This window comes from Atractosteus spatula, chromosome 22 (genome assembly GCF_055471065.1).
Source record: "Atractosteus spatula isolate fAtrSpa1 chromosome 22, fAtrSpa1.hap1, whole genome shotgun sequence".
NCBI lineage: Eukaryota > Metazoa > Chordata > Actinopteri > Semionotiformes > Lepisosteidae > Atractosteus > Atractosteus spatula.
This window is the reverse complement of record NC_142727.1, coordinates 10,359,086-10,377,447: the sequence shown is the minus strand read 5'-3', so window position 1 is coordinate 10,377,447 and position 18,362 is coordinate 10,359,086. Positions and strand designations below refer to the sequence as shown.

Genomic DNA, 18,362 nt, shown 5'->3' with positions numbered 1-18,362 from the left:
AACAGACAAAAAGACTTCCAGATTGCAGCCAGCGAGCGAGTAATCAGACAACAGTTCCAGGTGAAGAGTCCACAGACTGACACACTACCCAGGTATGAATGTCAGTGGGCTGCTTTCTGCCTGCCCACTATTAACTGTACCTTCACTGCCACAGACCAGAACAGTTTGTTGAGACATATTTCACATACTCTTGCAGGAAACTGCCTGTCACACGTGTGTGCATTGATCTATCGGGATCAGCGATCTGTCACTTTCCATGCTTTATTTTAAGGCCCTTATCAATTTTAACTCAATCTCACTCTACCATTTTGCTGGTGTTTGTATTGATCTTTTCGTGTTTGATCCTGTATTGATTCCCGTGCTCGAACTCTTCTGTGCGATCGTCAAACACACTACTTCTAGTTCCAGCTAATTGTATATTCAGTACATCTCCTATATGCAAACATGTAATAAGATCACTAATCTGCTCTACGTTCTGAACTTGGTGGAAGAGCCCATGTTGCTCTATTGTTCCTACAGCCACAGTCCAGTGTAGAGATCCGAAGCCAGTTTACTTACTGTCTCAAGGTCATGGGGACCCCCTCTGCTGTGGCAATAGGAATGTCTCTCCTCTGTCTGCTGAAGGTCCTCTCTGCTCCAGTGATGCTCAGTCTCTGACAGCCTGCCTATCCCCACTTCTCACTGTGTGCATTACCCTCCAGCAGTGCACCGACCACTCTGATCTATAACTGTATCTAGAAAGCATCCTGCTTCCACTGGCCCTCCTGTGACCTGCCTCCATCACCCCCTCTGTAGCAGGCTGCCCTGATTCATGACTCATGACAATCTGTCTGCCACTACAGGCTTCCAAAACAGGACCCAGACTCTTGATTGTAAACAGCTGCACCTGCAGACACTAATTGTTTGATTAACTGATTGGAATGGGAGGATTCTCACATTGGATTTCGTTGTATAAAAGGGTGTGTCAGAGGCATAGGGAGTAGTAGTAGGAGGATGGCTCTGGATGAAGTGGTGCTGTTGGGGTTAGTAGCTGTTTGACTAGCTTTTTTTCTGGGTTTGTTTTTTGGTTTCTGATTTCTGATGGTGAATTTTATTTGTAGAGTGTTTGTGTTCCACAGGAATCTGCATGACCAGTACCAGGATCCTCTCTTGGCATATGATGGATAGTGCCTCTAGTGGTAATGGGAGGTACTACTCTGGACAGTCTGAGTCTGGATCCCTCTGACTGGACAGCTAAGTAATGGAGGCTCAGAAGAGGAAGTCGGCCCTGAAGCAGAGACCCACCAGTGTGATGGAACTCAACGTGTTGGCAGGCACTGAACTTGCTGAGAGGCAGAGATGGGGAGCCCTGCAGGTGAGTGCATAGCTCTGATCCACTCTGGTGCTGATGGGGATTGTTCCACAACCTGGAGTGAAGTTATTGGCACTCTAGACCAGACATGGTCCAGCCTGCAGGACCCTGACTTCAGGTCCTGCCCAGAGTAGGAGGGTCAGGATCAGCAAGGCCTGGGGTCCCCAGCCCTGGGAAAGGGGAAGGGCTTTCTGAGGAAGGAGTCTGCTGTGAGTGGGGTGCGTAAAAGGGAATGTCTGTGGTTTCTGGGTCTAGCACCTCTGGAGAAGGATGCCCTCTGCTGCGCTGGCAGTCCTTACCTTTTTCTGGCCAAGGAAAGGGAGGGCCCAGATTGCCCAAGGAAGAGATGACATCCACCTTCCTGGTGTTTCTACAATGATCAGTAGCCTTGGATGTCAATTGACTGTCGGGTCCAGACAGACAACACTTATGATGCCAGTCTGTAACTAAATGTGGTCTCTTTCCCCACAATAACTTTTAAATGTTTAATTATCCCTTTTATGGTCACTTATTTCCTGGTTTCTTCTTTCAACAGGATTGCCACTTCCCTACCTATGCAGGAATAGTGGGTTTTTTTTCTTGATGTAGCTGCCTCATGGCCCAATATAGCCTGTAATTGAAGTGTGACAAATACTGTGGTTTATAGTGCTTTAATAAATACTAAATGTTAGTTTCAATCTGCTTTTCTTAAATACAAAATGGCCTCAGCTGCTGCCTTCTCATTAAACAAGACTCTCTAAAATCTGCAGCAGTGTATCATGTCTCACATGACTTGAGCTTGTCACAGAGTGACTAATGACACATCAAACCTGAATAATTGACTGGGTTTAAAAGTTGTGCAGACAGGTGATAGTCACCTGCTCTGAAAGAGAAGGTTTAGCATGTAAATGCTAAACTGTGGGACTGGAAAAGGTACAAAACTGCATGTTAAATGAGCAACAGTCTTGATTTTTTTTTTTTTTATTATGATTGCTTCCTGTGCTAAACCTGGGCTCCTTCCTCTCATGACTGATATGCTACACTTGACAGCATTGTGCTGCAGTCTAGATCTAATCATTGTACATATCATGGTGGGTGGGGAGGGACACAACATCATAAGAATACTTTTATGGCTTTGAATATACTGGTTTAAACAGAACTGAAAACTGAGGGGAGGAATGGAAATGTTCCATATGCTCACTCACAACAAGCTTTCCCCTGCACCCTCATGCATCTTTCTAAAACAATTAAATCTCTAGAACTTTTCTTTTTAAAAGACCCTTCCTCAGAATTACAGAAATGGATAACTCAATATTAAAACAGGGAAAAATCACCCCAAAACTGAAAATACAATATTAATTTTTAAAGATAAGTGAGAATGCAACAGTCCCCACTGGCAGGTATTCAGGAGCTGAATTCCACCAGCCAGTGCTGCCTGTTCATGTATTTGGTTGATACTTTTATCCAAAGTGCCTTACAGTACATTGTGCACCGATTCATGCAGCAATCTGGGTGAAGTATGTGGCTCACAGGTACAACAGCAGTGTCTCACCTGGGAAACCAGATGTTGCTCTGCCCACTGAGCAGTAAGTCCTGTCCACCTTCATGAGAGGGTTAGTTTGTTAAAAACTACAACAGCGTGGTTTTTCATGACCAAAGGTACCAAACTCCCACAGCACAAAAACGGGAAGAACACATTAACCGTCCAAACTATTTATTAAGTGAAAATTGCACACAAAATGAGGCATACCAGTATAGTACATTTTCAAGTAGAAATGAATTCTGCAATTTAATTACAGTATCAAAGCCTATGTACTTTACCAATGAAAAGTTTAGGGACTCAAAAGACAAGAAGACAGCAGGACAAGTAAGCAGTACAGAACATTTTGCAGGCAACTGCAAGGTAAACTACCGAAGTACAAAACACAGTGATGTTTCTCCAATAGATCTGTCAAGAGGGTGACAAGAATAAAGCCAGGAGCATTATTGGAAAACAACAAAAAGCAGTATGAATTGCATTATTCAGATTGTTGTTGAAGGCAAGATCCTGAAACAATTTTTACCAACTAAACTTTCTATAGTAATATACTACAAAATACTGTACATCATTTCAAAAAGCCATTTACAGTGGGATTATGTAAAACCTGGAACAGAAGAATACTGGAGTGCAGGCAAAAACTTAACAGATTTGAGTACTTTAAAAGAATAACACTTTTTGTCTTTTGTATACTATTCTAAGTGTTTACTTAAAAAACAATATTTGCCTGTCAGGATGCTAAAAAAACTACATATGTACTCCTATTAAGACAGGTTTAATTGAATTCTAATAACATAAATATTTTTCCAACCATAAAAAAGTTAATTCCCCAAACCAGTATAACTATTAGAACTGTAACCTAGCAGGTAACACGTTCGTCATGAAAACAGCTATTCTCCTTGGGCAGAATTCCAGGAGAAAGGAGTTGCTCAGTTTAATATGGGTATTAGAAATCTGAAGGCTTTGCCTCAGCATTTAAATTCAGTGATTCAAAACATTTTCACTTTTTCCTGATAGGTAGAGGTGAGCTTAATTCAAATATAATAGTTTTGTCCTGGGGCGCAAATCCCCAGATCTTCCTTTCTCATTTATTTGTTTTGGTCTACTGTTTTAAATGCTGGGGCAAAGCCCTCAGGACCCTCATAGAGAATACAGCAAATGCATGACAACATTAGGATACTTTGAGGGGCTGGTCTTGTCTCCTGCAATAGCTGAACTTGGCATTTCCACAAAGAATATTGGCTACAGTATGTCAATGCTACACCACAGGCAGTCGTACAGAATAGCTGACATTTCTTTACAATTCCACGGGCTCCATTCGTTTTTAATAAACTTGATATGGTGTACAATTTTCACACAGCTCTTTCCAAGTCTTACAATTTAAGGTGCAAGCCTGGATTTGTTCAATTTTGAGTAGATGTGAATGAAAAGATGACAGGAAAGAAAACGTATTTCTTTACCAGCGACGAGATGAGCTCTTCCTTCTCACCTACAACACCTGGCTCCCAGGTGAGTAGGTCATGACCAGAGTAGGTTGCGCTGTTTTCCAGGTTTCTTTCTGGTGCTACCCGATGGCTTGAAAAGGATAAGAGGCTACAAGTAAATTACACAGACAAAAACAACATACGGAGAGTTTCAGGTTGAGAAGAACACAGCTGGTCCTTCATGCAGATTTACACAGACTTCACATGAACGTAACCGTATATCAAGGCGGAGGGCAGACAGCAGCACCTGCAAGCACCTCTGACATCTCCTTCTACATCAGATCAGGCACTTTTTCCCTTTCTGCATTAGCCCATCTGACACGCCTTCATACAAGCATCCTTAGAAAACATCCCTGTACAGAAACAGCCTCAGATACCACCAATTCCAAGTAATATTTCTAAAGGTGATTTTCGATCAGTAGAATGTAAATCACAGAAACATACTTTTGTATTTTTAGACAGGATTTGATCTGTGGGTTAAAAGCTAAAAATGCATTCATTGTGTCAGTTTACTCCGGGCTGTCGTGAATTGTGAGGAACTGGATACCCTTGAAGTGGGTTCTCACTGGATTTTATTGGAAGAGGACGCTCTCCTACTGTTTGAATGAGGGCTTTAAAGTGCCGGGATGGGAGTTCAGGATTTTGATCAGAAGCCCTGCCAAAGAGAATCACTAACCTTTGGGCACTACCCTACTTGTCACTCTCTGCCCACACCTGCCCACAGAATAAAGGGCAGACACAGATCCAAAATGTTCTCCTCAGGAGGAGACCTCTGCTGGAGGAAGAATCTACCCCCCTTCCCTGCACAGGGACACAGGAGAAGGAGCAGGAGCACAAAGCAGCAAACTGCAGTGAATCGGAATGTGTGCTGAACTAGGGGGCACCTCCTGGACACCACAGTCCCAGGACACACTGAGACAGGACTGAGACAGGACATGTCCCAGTCAGTATTATCGTGATCACCATCTTAGAGTAAAGGACACTTTCAGGAGCTTGGCTCACTTGCTGAAATGCTAGACCAGAGAGAAAGCCAATCTCTTGCTCCTGCAAGACTAGATTCAGTGGATGTAAAGTGCCACACCACCCTCACCCACAATGGCTCAAGTGAGGAGAGCTTGTTTTATCCTCCTTGGACACTTAAGCATTTTCGTATCAGTTTTATTAGAGGGAGAAACTCATGTCAACCAAGAGGTAGCAGACAATCCTTCTACATCATCACACAATGTGTTTGACAGCACAGAGCTGAACTGAAAGGCGTGGTAGCCAATGGCTCTGGGACCTATTTCATAGTGCCTCTAATATCTGGGAAACCTCATTAGCAACTCTGACTCTGCTGTTAGTGTGGTAGTGGTCAAAATCAGTCTGTAGACACAGATAAAGGGCTTTGGTTGTCACTGTAATTTGGAGTATTTATCCAGCCAGCAAAGTACGTGTTTCTTACAAAATCACGGTTAAATACTATACTCTAGATTTTGTATGTAGCTTAGGGCCAAGTAGGAACACTTCTTATATTGTTTCTGTAACAACACAGGAGCTTAGCCTATAATGATCTGTGCTCATTACACAATACACCCACTGAACAGAGCCTTCATTTTCAAAGCAGGCCCATTTCCCATCAGCATGACCAATTACAACCATAAACAGAAAACAAGCCCTCAGCACTTTTTCTCAGACTCGGGTAACTGGCTGAGAAAATGCGTTGTAAAGAAAATGAAACGTTTGAAAGTGAATTTTTCAAAGGAGCAGTGGAGCACCCCTGCTGGTTGGATTTCCCCTATAAAACAGTGATGAGGGGTGGGCAGAGGACGCAGGGTGATGCCTAACTTATCCCACATGCAGTCTGGAAGGGCAGCCTGTCCACCTCTCATCCCTCAGTCCTCAGGGTCATTACACTGAGCTGTACATCCCACAAACATAAACAGCCTTCACCTTTGCCCCCTCTCCTTCCCTGTAATGAAACAGCCGATGCCACATGACGCCTGCCTCTCTGGAAACACCAGTGACTGCTTTCATTCTCCGTCTCTTAAGCGAGCTTCTCTTTTCTTCACACCACAGAGGCCTGAGACGAGGCCTGCTAAATTTCTTGTGCTTCCCACTGTCTCCTTCTCAAGTTTCTGTTTTTATTTCGATACTTTCCTTTCTCTTGTGACTACAGGTCACAGGACCAGGAATTAGAGCAAAATGTTCACATGTGCTATCTCAATAATTATCTAAATAACAGTTTAGCATGTTTACACCAAGATAAACGCAGAGTGATCCTTAAACAGATTGGAAAAAGGGGAGAGCAAAGGATCAAGGCAAGAGCAGTGTAAAAATACTGACATAAACATACACAAGGGTGAACTTGGATTAAAATATTTCTTTCGTGAAGAAGAACAAATGGAAATAGGGAAACTATCCAGATTCCTAGTGTGGCAAGCCGGCAAGCCCTCTACCGGGAATAGAGATTCACACTGCCACAGGGATAACTTCCTTCTGGGAAAGTAGGGAAAGTTAAAGGATAACAAAAAGGAACATTAAAAGATGCCAACTGGCATTAAGAAGGCTCATCCAAATCCATCCATTTTGTAACCAATTTATCCCGTACAGGGTTGAGGGGGAGCCAGAGCCTATCCTTGCACGAAACGGGCACACAAGGCAGGACACACCCTGGACAGGACACCAGTCCATCACAGGGAACACACAGCCAGACCACGTGTGTTTATAGAGCTTAATCTCTGTGTTTTGAGCTCTTGGAAATATTTGCTGGCCAGCAGTGAAGGTGAATGCTTGAGGTTAGCCAGGAGAACAGCACTCCGCACCTACAGTAGAATTCTTCCAGTTCTGAAGCCAGAGGTGTTTGTTCTTGGAGGGGTATAAACGAACCTGTCTTCTCTGGCATCTCCCCAGTCATCTTTTCTTAATCCTTCCAGGCTTTTTGGCACCTCTCTTTCTATCGGAACTCTTTTTTATATTTATATATCTCCTGCATTTCAGGGCAGAAGTTCCACTTCAGTTTTTTTCCCTGGACTTTTTCTGTGTTCAGTTTTCGGCACTAGAGGAATCCACTGCTCCCCTCCCTCCCCCCTACCCTTCCTCTCTCGCCCTCCCTCTTTCTAATTGGCCCTCAGCGTAGTCCTCTCTCTGTAGACAGGGAGGTTTCTTTCTTGCTTGTCCAAGGAGGGAGGGAAAAAAAACCTTCAGCTTTTATTGTTATTATTACTGAAACCAACTCAAAGACCTGCTGCTTTTTCTTCTTTCATAAACCAAGGAGCCGGCTGAAAGAGACTGGATTGGTAAGGCTTTTGCTCATTTCTATTAGACATGCATTTTCCCATGCCCAGAGGTTAGGAGCTATTTGTGCACTGTAGAATGCAAGTGTTTTGCTACTAGTGTTTGCTATGTGAGCCGAAACGTCAGGGCTTTCTGACTGAGGACTCTCCTGTTCCCAAGTGAAAAACTATTCCCGTTCACCAAATTGAAATTTTTGTTGTTTATTTATCCAGCTTGTTTCGCTCAAGGGGAAAGCATCTGAGGACACTGGCAGTGTGCAGAGCTCTCTGCTGAACGTTCTGAAAACTCTGGCTGACTGAGGGCTACACAGCACAGTAAGTACACCGGCATTGCATTGCCAAAGTTATAAAAGTGCACACTGCAGAGCAGGCAGAAATAAAAGCAGGGCTAAACTATGCCATTAATTTTGCAGTCAATAATTTTAATAATAACTACACACTATACAATTCAATACATTGACATAGAAAATGGTGCACTGTTTTCTTTGGTTAATGCATTCAAACAAACCATTATTTGGGTTGCTTTAATGACAATAATGCAGTACTCATCTTAAAGTATGAATTTACTTTAAAGCACTTTCATACTGCTCCAATTCGCAGCCCTAAGATTAAAACTCATAAAGCACATTTCAGCATTAAATGCTGTGATTTTGACTCTGGTACTTCCAGGTTCTGAAGTCACCCTAAGAATAAGCGAGCAACATGAGAGTAGTGGCTGAATGTTTTGTTAGCAGGAGTTGGGCTGTTTCTGTCGTGTGTCTCATGGAGGTGTGTGTGTGTGTGTAGGGGAGGAGGGGGGCAACCATTCAGCCGCAGCAATAGATTCTGCTGGGTTAAAGAGTTAAAAGGGCCCCTCGTGCCCTCCCTCCCTTCCACCAGCCCTCAACCCCAGGATGTCCATGACTCAGACTTACTAAATACCACTGATTTTGACCACAGATTTGGCACCCATGGAGGAGGCCTATGGTACAGTTGAAATTCATTTTACATGATCCAATGTCTCGGCTTTAGTGGAAATCTGCAGAGAAATGAGAAAAGCTTGTGTGTTTCTGACAACACACAGTTGTTTCCCGACAGGACCTTTGTGGGAAAGTGAACTGCAGAGACTTCAGAAGCTTCCCTGGCTCTCTCTGGGTGTCTCAGCCTGAGCTGTGGGAGCTGTTATTTGTTTTAAATACCGCTGACACAGCAGGGGGGGGGGTGAGGCGGAGGGCGGTAGTCAGAGTCTTACAGAGGGGAGTGTAGCTGTGACAAATGTGTTTCAGCAAGAGCCACGGAGAGAGGTTTCAGGCATGACGACTAAACAGGGCTTTTCTTCACTCCGGGTTGGGGAGCGAGAAGTGAGAAACTCTCTGCACACTGCCAAGAAACGCTACCTGCGGGTGTGCGGATCTCGCACGAGGAAACAGTGGAACAAGGCTCACCCTAGTTTTCCCGGACTGCAGCTGCTGTGTTGGAGAGAGGAGACTCAGGGCAGTCGTGCCTGCAGACGTTCTTCCCCTGAGTCAGTGCTGAGTGTTGCTCTCCCTCACGCTGGCTGTGGGAGCAGTGACCCTCATTCCTTAGCTCTTACAGTACAGGACACACACACGTCCAAGCCCAAACCGCAGATCCATGCTCTGGTATGCCGAGGAGACTTCTCTGAAGAGGAAATAAAAGAGAAGCGGAGAGAGAATCACTATGGTCCTTGTGTTTCTGTGGTTAAAGACTGTGGTTCAGTTATTGCTTTTATTGTGGAATCTGAAAGTAATTTGGGAGGTAAGAATGCACAATTTACATCAAAAGGCAGCTTTGAAAGCATGCAGACCAGACCAGCAGTTTCACTTTAGAAAATCAAAGAGTTAGGCAGCATAAATAAAACATCGAGCTTCCAGAGAATTCCTTCTCTGTCCCCCTAGTTCAGTACTGCCGCAGTAATAAGAATGCCTGTGACAGTAAGCTGTCCTTACTGTAGTTCTCAGACTCCCATATCTCTGCTGGGCTTGACCCCTCTCCAGACAGATGCTGAACACTTGTTTCGGTCTCCTGGCTGTCAGCTGTGAGCACGATGACATTTAGATGAGTCACAGCACTTGCATCTTTCCTTGGAGAGGGCGGCAAGAAAGAAAATCCTGATCCTTGATCAAGTATTTGGTGCGAAGAGAAGAAAAACATTTCTTTTAAAAATAACATCTGCTGAAGGCATTTCAAAATAGCAGAAATAGCAGAAACCAAACATGTTTTGACTGGACTGTCTACTCACAAATTATTTTATTTAAAACAATCAGAAAGGTTGTTTAACTCACAAAAAAACTAAACCCACAAGGAACATGGAGGTAGTTTACTTGCTTGATGTTTTTTTAAAAAAAGATCATATAGCCTTGCAGATATCTTGTAAATAACTGTAACCTCCCTTTTCACAGGCACCTCAGGATGAATCCACACCAGCTCTGGCCTCTCTCCTTCTTTATCTTCCTGTTGGTCAGCTCGTCCAATCAGATCGAAGATAACCAGATCCCCAGCCTCTGCTCAGGACAGCCTGGTATCCCAGGATCCCCTGGGGCACACGGCAGCCCAGGCCTGCCAGGGAGGGACGGCAGAGATGGGCGTGATGCCGCCCCGGGGGAAAAGGGGGTCAAAGGAGATATGGGCGAGCCAGGTGAGGTGACATGAAGCAAGCACTGCAACACGATTTGTTTCTATTCACTATTTTTACCAGTTCCTTGCTTGTTTAGCTCAAGTTCCCCTTTCCCAGGTGTCCGTGTCAATGTGCTTCTAATACTGGGCCCTTTCAGTCCTGCAGCTGCCAACTCCTGCTGCTCTCGCACATGTCTCTTCCAGTGAAAGGCAGTATCCCCCCCCCATGACCGAGATGATGATAATAATAATAATTTCTTACACTTATATAGCGCTTTTCTTCTTATCCCCCACCTGGATGATGCAACGGCAGCCACAGTGCTCCAGTACTCTCCCCACACACCAGCTCTCAGTGGGGAGGACAGCAGAGTGATGAAGCCAGTTCAGAGATGGGGATTATTAGGAAGCCATGATTGATAAAGGCCAGGGGGAAATTTGGCCAGCAAAACCCTACTCTTTTCGAGAAACACCCAGGGATTTGTAATCACCACAGAGAGTTAGGACCTCGGTTTTATGTCTCATCCGAAGGACGGCATTTTTCTGTGTCCCCGTCACTATACTGGGGCATTAGGACTGACATAGACAGTAGGGTGAGCTCTCCCTTCTGGTCCCACTAACACCTCTTCAAGCAGCAACCTTAGCTTTCCCAGGAGGGTCAGTGGTGAGCTGCAAGGTGATACAGCTGTTGTCTATAAGATGTTACAATCGCATCTCCTTGTTGTCAGGGATGTCTGGCGCCAGGGGCGACCGCGGCGACCGGGGGGAGCCAGGAGAGAAGGGCGAGAGGGGGCAGCCGGGAGAGTGCGCCGTGGCGCCCAAGTCCGCCTTCAGCGCCAAGCTGTCGGAGAGCCGGGGCACGCCCACGCCCGTGGGGGAGGCGGTACGGTTCGACGTGGCGCTCCTGAACGAGCAGGGGCACTACGACGCGGAGACTGGCCGCTTCACCTGCAGGGTGCCTGGGGTCTACTACTTCGCCGTCCACGCCACCGTCTACCGCGCCAGCCTGCAGTTCGACTTGATGAAGAACGGCCACATCGTGGCCTCGTACTTCCAGTACTACGGCAACTGGCCCAAGCCGGCCTCTCTGTCCGGCGGCTCGCTGCTGCACCTGGTGCCCGGAGATCAGGTGTGGGTGCAGATGGGCCTGAGCGAATACAGCGGCTTCTACTCCAGCCAGAAGACGGACAGCACCTTCAGCGGCTTCCTCGTCTATTCGGACTGGAAAAACTCCGCCGTCTTCGCCTAGCAGGGACACGCGTGCGCCGGTGCGCGCGGGATGAGCAGACAACACGCAGAACTGAAGGGACCGAAAACAGCCCAGAACACAATAAGCTCGATCATCCACATAATCAAAATAACTTATTATGTTTGCACACGTCTTGACAGCCGTCTTCGCTGGCCTGAAAGACAGCCTTGATACATATACAGTAAATCAACGCCAAATCGCTTCATCTTTGATATTTGCAGGGTTTTTTAGGGTTTGATTCTAGGGAACAAGAGAGATAACGACCAGTCAGAGAGCAAGAAAGGCTTGCAGTCTCACTCTTACATTTTTATATAAACTGTCTATATACACACAGTGTCTAAACAGATATAGTCAAGTGGATTTCAGAACATCACATTTCACTTTACAACCTTCTATTCTGTGCTGGAAGATCAATGCGCTTAAAATAACATTATGCATTCACACGATATCTGTTTCTCTATGTATCTGATGTATCTGTTATTAACGATATATCATATTAGTCTTCTGGTCTAAATATGTTCCAGTGATTCTCACTTTAGTCACCTAGGAGGTCACAGAGGAGATGTCTGTAGTCAGAACACCTCACACTGCCCTGTGCAAGTATCCTTGGTTCTCTGGTTTGAAACTATCCTATCACCCTGCAGATGTTGGCTCAGGTCAACATTCCCATAAGACAATGCCTTAACAGAGAACATTTCCTACCTGGAAAAAGGAGCTCCGACACTCATATCACATTCTCAAGTACCGATGTCAAGAATATGAGATATCAGAAGGATTCACTCACACACAAACACAAACACTGGTCCTGTGTCTGAGGTGCTGTACCTGTGAACAAAGTCCATCTGTGTGACAGGTATGAGAATAGTATGTCTTCAAGCCTGAGCTAAACTGTACAAAATGAAGCAATTTACTATTAGACAAGTGTACAGATGTGCTCACCTAGGTTTATTATAATAAAAGCAAACTAATACAGGAACCCCTTGTTGTGGGTTTCATTTGAGTGTGTTAATGATTTGTTTCCACAATCTATTTTACACAGTTATACTGAATTATAAAAGACAGGTTCTAAACTGTTATATTATCTTTTATGTAGCCTTTAAGTACCTGGTTCATGGCTTTCTGTTTAAATATCCTGCTCAACACAATTAGTGCAGTTTAGGAAAGCACTGCAAAAATGGAAAATCTTTCATGCAACTAGCCTAACTTCCTGCCAATGAATAAGGGAATGAATGAACACCTGTCTGCTTTGCGTGACTGTAATTCAACAGTAAACCAGACTTATATCATTACAGTATTCAGGTTGCAGTTAATTCCTGGAAAAACTAAACAGAAATATTCCACTGGACCTTGTTACTTTGGATGTGACCTCTCTCCATACGGCGCGCTGACGGACACTGACGCACTGTGGGCATCAACATCTACAGCTTCCAGCTGGGGGAAGATCAAAAGTGCCCGCATGTTCAAAAGGTCAACAAAATTCAATTCAAAGGCTAAAACCCTTATGCACTAACTTGTTTTGAAATTGCATTTCCCATCTTCAAATAAAATAGATACTGTACAATCTATTTTCTCCCGTTGCTGAGTTTCCATGAATTCATCCCTATAAAACAGCAGTGTCACCTCCTCCTGCTGCAGGAATTCAAAACACAGGACCTGCCAGACTGTGAGGTAATGCCCTGATGTCAGAGAACTTCCATTCTGTCCTGTGAGTCGCTGTGAAAGTGAATCACAAATACAGATGAGCATATGATAACCTGACATGGAAATGGCGCACAATCTATAGCTCTCTAAGGTCATGCTCGGTTTTCTCAAAATTTCGAATGCATTATTGACTGTGCCAGACATACTTTGCAGTCACTCACTTCGTTATCAAAAGCTGGCCTTGTGAGAGTGTGAATGCTTTAGGACACAGCAAGGACAGAGTCCAGCTACTCCATTGAATCTTTCTTCCCGAAAATTTGAAGCCAAAGACAACAGATAAACAACATATCATGAACAAATGCAGTCTCTCTTACATGCTATCTTTTGTCAAAGTAGAAACAGATCATAGTACAGGAATGTTTTAAAATGTCTTCTGTCTGGAAACGCTATGTTGGCTACTTGCTGTTTTCATTTCCAGCTGTCATAAGGGGAATGCCTTCTCCGATGCTGCCTGATTTCACACTGGAAATGAAGAAGTGGAAAAAGCTGCAAGTGCAGTGTTTGTCACTAGAAGGCAGTAGTGTCTCACAATTCCTTGCTGAAACATTCCACTAAGAGCAGGGTGTATCACACACCATTGGAATACAGGAGCATTCTTGAGAACAAAGCTGTCCCTTCAGTCCAGCAGAGCTCACATCCTATAGGAAGCCTGGATAATCCTTACATACAGCCCTGGACTTGTGTGAAAACACGAACCAGGGGCCCAAGAAGAAACTAGGAGAAGTGCAAACAAGACTGAGAACAGGATTACCGAGGACAGTGGGGGCCAGAAATATGTTACCTTAAAAAGTTAAAGCTGATGTCCTGGCTTACATGAAGAAATGGCTATTTGAGACTCTCATACCAGTCACCTACTAGTAACCAAACACAAGTGGCTGTTTTGTTTCATTAGCAAATTGTATTTTACATGCATACGCTTTTTATCAACAATAATTGTATCTAACTACTCCAGTGCCTCTTGGTTAGTCTCCTTTTCCACTAAAGCACACAGAACCCCAGTTAGACTGAAGTGCCCAGAGACTGAGCAGTGATTTCGGAGGGAGTGGGTAATCCTGGGACCTTCTGTGGTTCTCAAAGGCTTCTCCTTTTTAAATTAATGACCACACTGAAGAATCAAATGGCCTTGAAATCTCTGTGTGGATTCCAGGGTCATCACTTTTCTGCGGTTATGAAATTCTGTGGCAAGCTGTAAACACGCTTGGCCTCACTTTCAAAGCCTGGATCCACGTTTTGCGAGATTCAGACAAACTCGCGCCAAAGACGGCCCTTCGGGGAAAACAGAGGATGTATTCAATTTCGGTTTTGAATGCCAACAATGTCAACGGGGAAGCTGGTTCTGCAGTAGAGCAAAAACCCTTGTCACCCTGTCCTGAAGTTGACCTATGCATCTCCCAACTGGACCAGCAGCAGGAATCTCTGCCTGAGCTGGGATCTGTGGGACAGGAGGCCCAGAGTGGGTGCTAATGTTTCCTTTAAATTCCCCCTGGGCAGACACAGCTGAAACGTCATATAGCGAAAAGACCAAGTCAGTCCAGACACAGAAAGAGCTATTTTCTTCTTCCTAGCTGCAAGAGGGGCTTTGCTTCCAGTGTGAATTTCCTGACCATTTGAACTATCACGTTCATCACTCAAGCCAGCTGTCACGGGGGACATGGCTGAGAAAGGTCTCATTCTTTCTGCATTTATGTCATTCAATATTTTCCCATTTTCTCGCATGCCAGCGGAAATAATTTGAACCTGAAAGATGCTATAAATAAACAAAAGTTTTAAATGGAAAAGACTTGTCTCTGCTCTGTTGTAAAATTTACTTCACTATTTCCCCGTTAACAAATCTGCTCATATAACACAGAATATTACTCAAACGTTTGTGAAGAACTTGCTCGAGTTCAATTTCCTTCAGTAAGTGGGAATTCACATAGCTTTGGTATTTTTTGACTAAGGATGGACAAATCTTGGGATAGAGATTTTGACTAGCAATGCAGGTCTTCAAATTCAAATCATCTTAAAAGGTATAACCTCACACTGGGTAGATGTAGGCATTTCAGTAGGAATGACAAAATAATTGGACAAAACTCTGAACTGGGCACACACTCAGCTAATGGAATTTAACAATGACAAGTGCAAAGTGATCCACGCAGGAGTAGGAACATACGCTATATAATGAAAGTGTAGCTTTTAAGTCAGGGATTTGTTGTGCTCAAGCAGATTTGGTTACTATCTCATAAAAAGAATAATGCAGCCTTAAAAAAGATTTCAAAGAAGAGGAAGAGAAGAGAAGAATTGTTAAAGGAGCTAAATTTCCTACGTAATAAAAGGAGATGTGATCCAAGTGTATAAAATTCTCTTTTATACAATACGAGTACAGACATGCCCAATATTTAGATCAACATCAAAAGGGACTACTTTAGACTTGGTAGTGAGATAACATGGGAATTTAAAAGGGGTATCCATTTAGCGTGAGGAAAAGAAAATGTTATTGTACAAAGAGTTGTGGAAGGGTGGAACAGGTTTTTCAGCCATGAGGTTGAGGCTGAAACTGAAACATGACATTTGTTTGGGTAAATTTTACGTTCACATAATCTTCCAAAAGAGCATGATGGATCTCATATCTTCCTCTTATTTCTAATCTCTTTTATATTCACGTTATCCCCAGATATACAAAACAAAGCAGTCGATGTATTATTGCTCACATTTAAAAATGCTGCAGTGTGAGCCAAATGTAATTAACTGAGTTTCCTGTCTGGTGAGTCCACAATTCAGAAGGCCAAATTATAACTTCAGTCTTCCCTGAAATCACAAATTATAAGTCCTGCACCTGACAGCAGATTTCCTTAGAAAATCATCACTAGGCAATGTGCTTGAAATTTGTGACTATTAGGTGAGTTGAAGTATTGGTCAAATTTGGATCAGAAAACCTTTATTTTATCAAAATGGCAGGAAATGGCTTTAGGCTTTCATTCCTGAAGAATGATTTAATTTTTAACTTTCTTTTGTATTTTTCAGCATAGGATTAACCTTTGCTTGTTCCTGCACAGTCAGCATGTGCTGACGCAGCTCCCTGCTCGAGCCTGTTGAGAAAAGGGCAGTTCCTCATCTGACATTTTGGGAACCCTTGAGGCTGTGTTGTTTCACTAAAAACAAAAGCTGCCCCCATCAGCAGTGAGAGAGTTTACTCTCTTCCCACCTTGCCAGATGAGTGAATGCAGTGTGGCCAGTCCAGTGCAGTCCCCTGGCTCCTAAAACGTTTCCCCTCTGGTTTCTACACAGGAATGCTTGGCCTGTCTGACATTTAAAAAATGTATTACAAAAGCCTGGGGTGAGACGATGTTGGTAAGGTCTCGTATGCCCACTGCCATTTTTGAACTATCAATTTAATTGGGGGAAAAACACCTACCAGCATCAATGCACATTTCTGACCAAAAGCCCTCTCGCCTGTCCCTGTGCCATCGAGAGCTGATATCCCCTAGGGGATTCTGGGGCTCTGCGAGGAGGAAGTCACTATGAGCCCGAGTGGTGAAAATGCCCCCGAATCAAGTTGAAAGGCATTAAGAAAGCCCCCGATCTGGTGACACCTGTGGAAAAACCCCAAGGCTTCTCTTTCTCATTCTCTCCTCTCCACAGAGAGCGAGGCCCGCCAGTCAGTAATGAACCTGGCACTGTTTGGTGGCAAGCTGTGGCAGACAGGGTTGGGTGGCGTGTATTGCTGTCTGTGGCAGCAGGAGTGTGAAAACTGGGGATTGATTTTTCTTTTCGTTAAATATGTATCATGAAGATTTGTTTCCTTTAGCTTGTTATCACCCAGGGAGAAGTAAATGCCTGCTCACTTAACCACATTTAGCAATATTTAAATTATACCAACCATTATTATTTTATAATATATCATATTATATATTTATTATATATATTTATGACACACCTGAAGAAGGCTCCACGGCCGAAACGTTGTGTTTTCTTTCTTCTTTTTTTCAGCATGGAATAAACCTATTAATTCTTATTTTATATGTGACTTGCATCTATTTGGTCTAGCTAGCTTATTAGAAAGGCAGAATGCAATGGCCAGTTCTTAACATAAACGACATGATACCTCTGAGCTGGTCACAGCTATATTCATTTTCAGTGCAATGTTAAGACAAGGCCCCATGTATTTTGAAAGACACAAATCTAGAAGCATTTTGCATCACTATCATTTCTGTGGTAGCAGGTAGCTCAAATAAAACAATGTTTTGTCTAGAAAGCAAGGCCAGTGCAGTCTTGTCTTCCAAGCCTTCCTTAGACACAACGTACTGGGACTAATCTGCTTTTCCACCCGACTGCCCCCATGCCTGTGTTGGGGAGGGAAAGATAACAGAACCATCCAAACCTTGTGTTTCATCACCCCCTGGGGCTGTAATCAATGCTGACACCTCCAGCCCTGGTCCTGCATGAACAAACACGGCTATGGACATACTCCTATACACATCAGCAGACACGCACACGTCTACACACACCTGCACTGTCACACACTTCTATAAACACACACACTCCCAAACACCTGCACACACATTTCTACACAAATCTGCAAGCCCCTATACCCACACGAAATACAACCATCCTCTCTCATTTTCAGCTGCACCTCTAGCCCAATTACGTAGTATGTGGAGCGACTAATATGAGAGTTCAGTGGGCTTTATTGCTGGGGCAACACTCAAACACTTAAATGATGACTCACAATTCCGGCTTTTATTCTGACTTATAGGAAGGATAAAAAACGACTTCCTATCAACCGCTGATCACAAAACACCTCATGATCAGGCCTGAAATGAAATGGAGCAGGATATATACCAGATTAAAACAACACATTTTCCCCTTACAGTAAACCAAAATGCTGTTTCTGCTTGAAAGAACCAGTTCTGTGGAAATAATAATATGTCTTTATTCCAAAAATATTATTGGCACTGCCCACATTTTTCCATCCATCCATTTTCTAACCACTTAATCCAATTCAGGGATTCAAGGGGGAGCCGGAGCCTATCCCAGCAAGCAACAGTGCACCAGGCAGGGTACACCCTGGACTGGATGCCAGTCCATTGCAGGGCACACGGACAAGCACACACACACACACTGGGGCCAGTTTTCCCAGAAGCCAATTAACCCACCAGCATGTCTTTGGACTGTGGGAGGAAACCGGAGCACAGAC

At 44.0% G+C, this 18,362-nt stretch overlaps 1 protein-coding gene across 1 annotated transcript; it reads left to right on the top strand.

The window, feature by feature from the left end:
* Window positions 1-7,545: 7,545 nt before the first annotated feature.
* c1qtnf5 (C1q and TNF related 5) lies at window positions 7,546-12,453 on the top strand. Its single transcript, XM_088939758.1, has 4 exons — window positions 7,546-7,626; window positions 7,837-7,938; window positions 10,026-10,261; window positions 10,965-12,453. The coding sequence occupies exons 3-4, from the start codon at window positions 10,036-10,038 to the stop codon at window positions 11,483-11,485; spliced, it is 747 nt and encodes a 248-aa protein (XP_088795884.1). The 5' UTR covers window positions 7,546-7,626; window positions 7,837-7,938; window positions 10,026-10,035; the 3' UTR covers window positions 11,486-12,453.
* Window positions 12,454-18,362: the final 5,909 nt, after the last annotated feature.

Coding starts and splice junctions, on each gene's coding strand:
- c1qtnf5 (XM_088939758.1), top strand. CDS start 10,036: ATGAATCCACACCAGCTCTGGCCTCTCTCCTTCTTTATCTTCCTGTTG. Junction 10,262..10,964: donor AGGAGATATGGGCGAGCCAG/GTGAGGTGACAT, acceptor CCTTGTTGTCAG/GGATGTCTGGCGCCAGGGGC.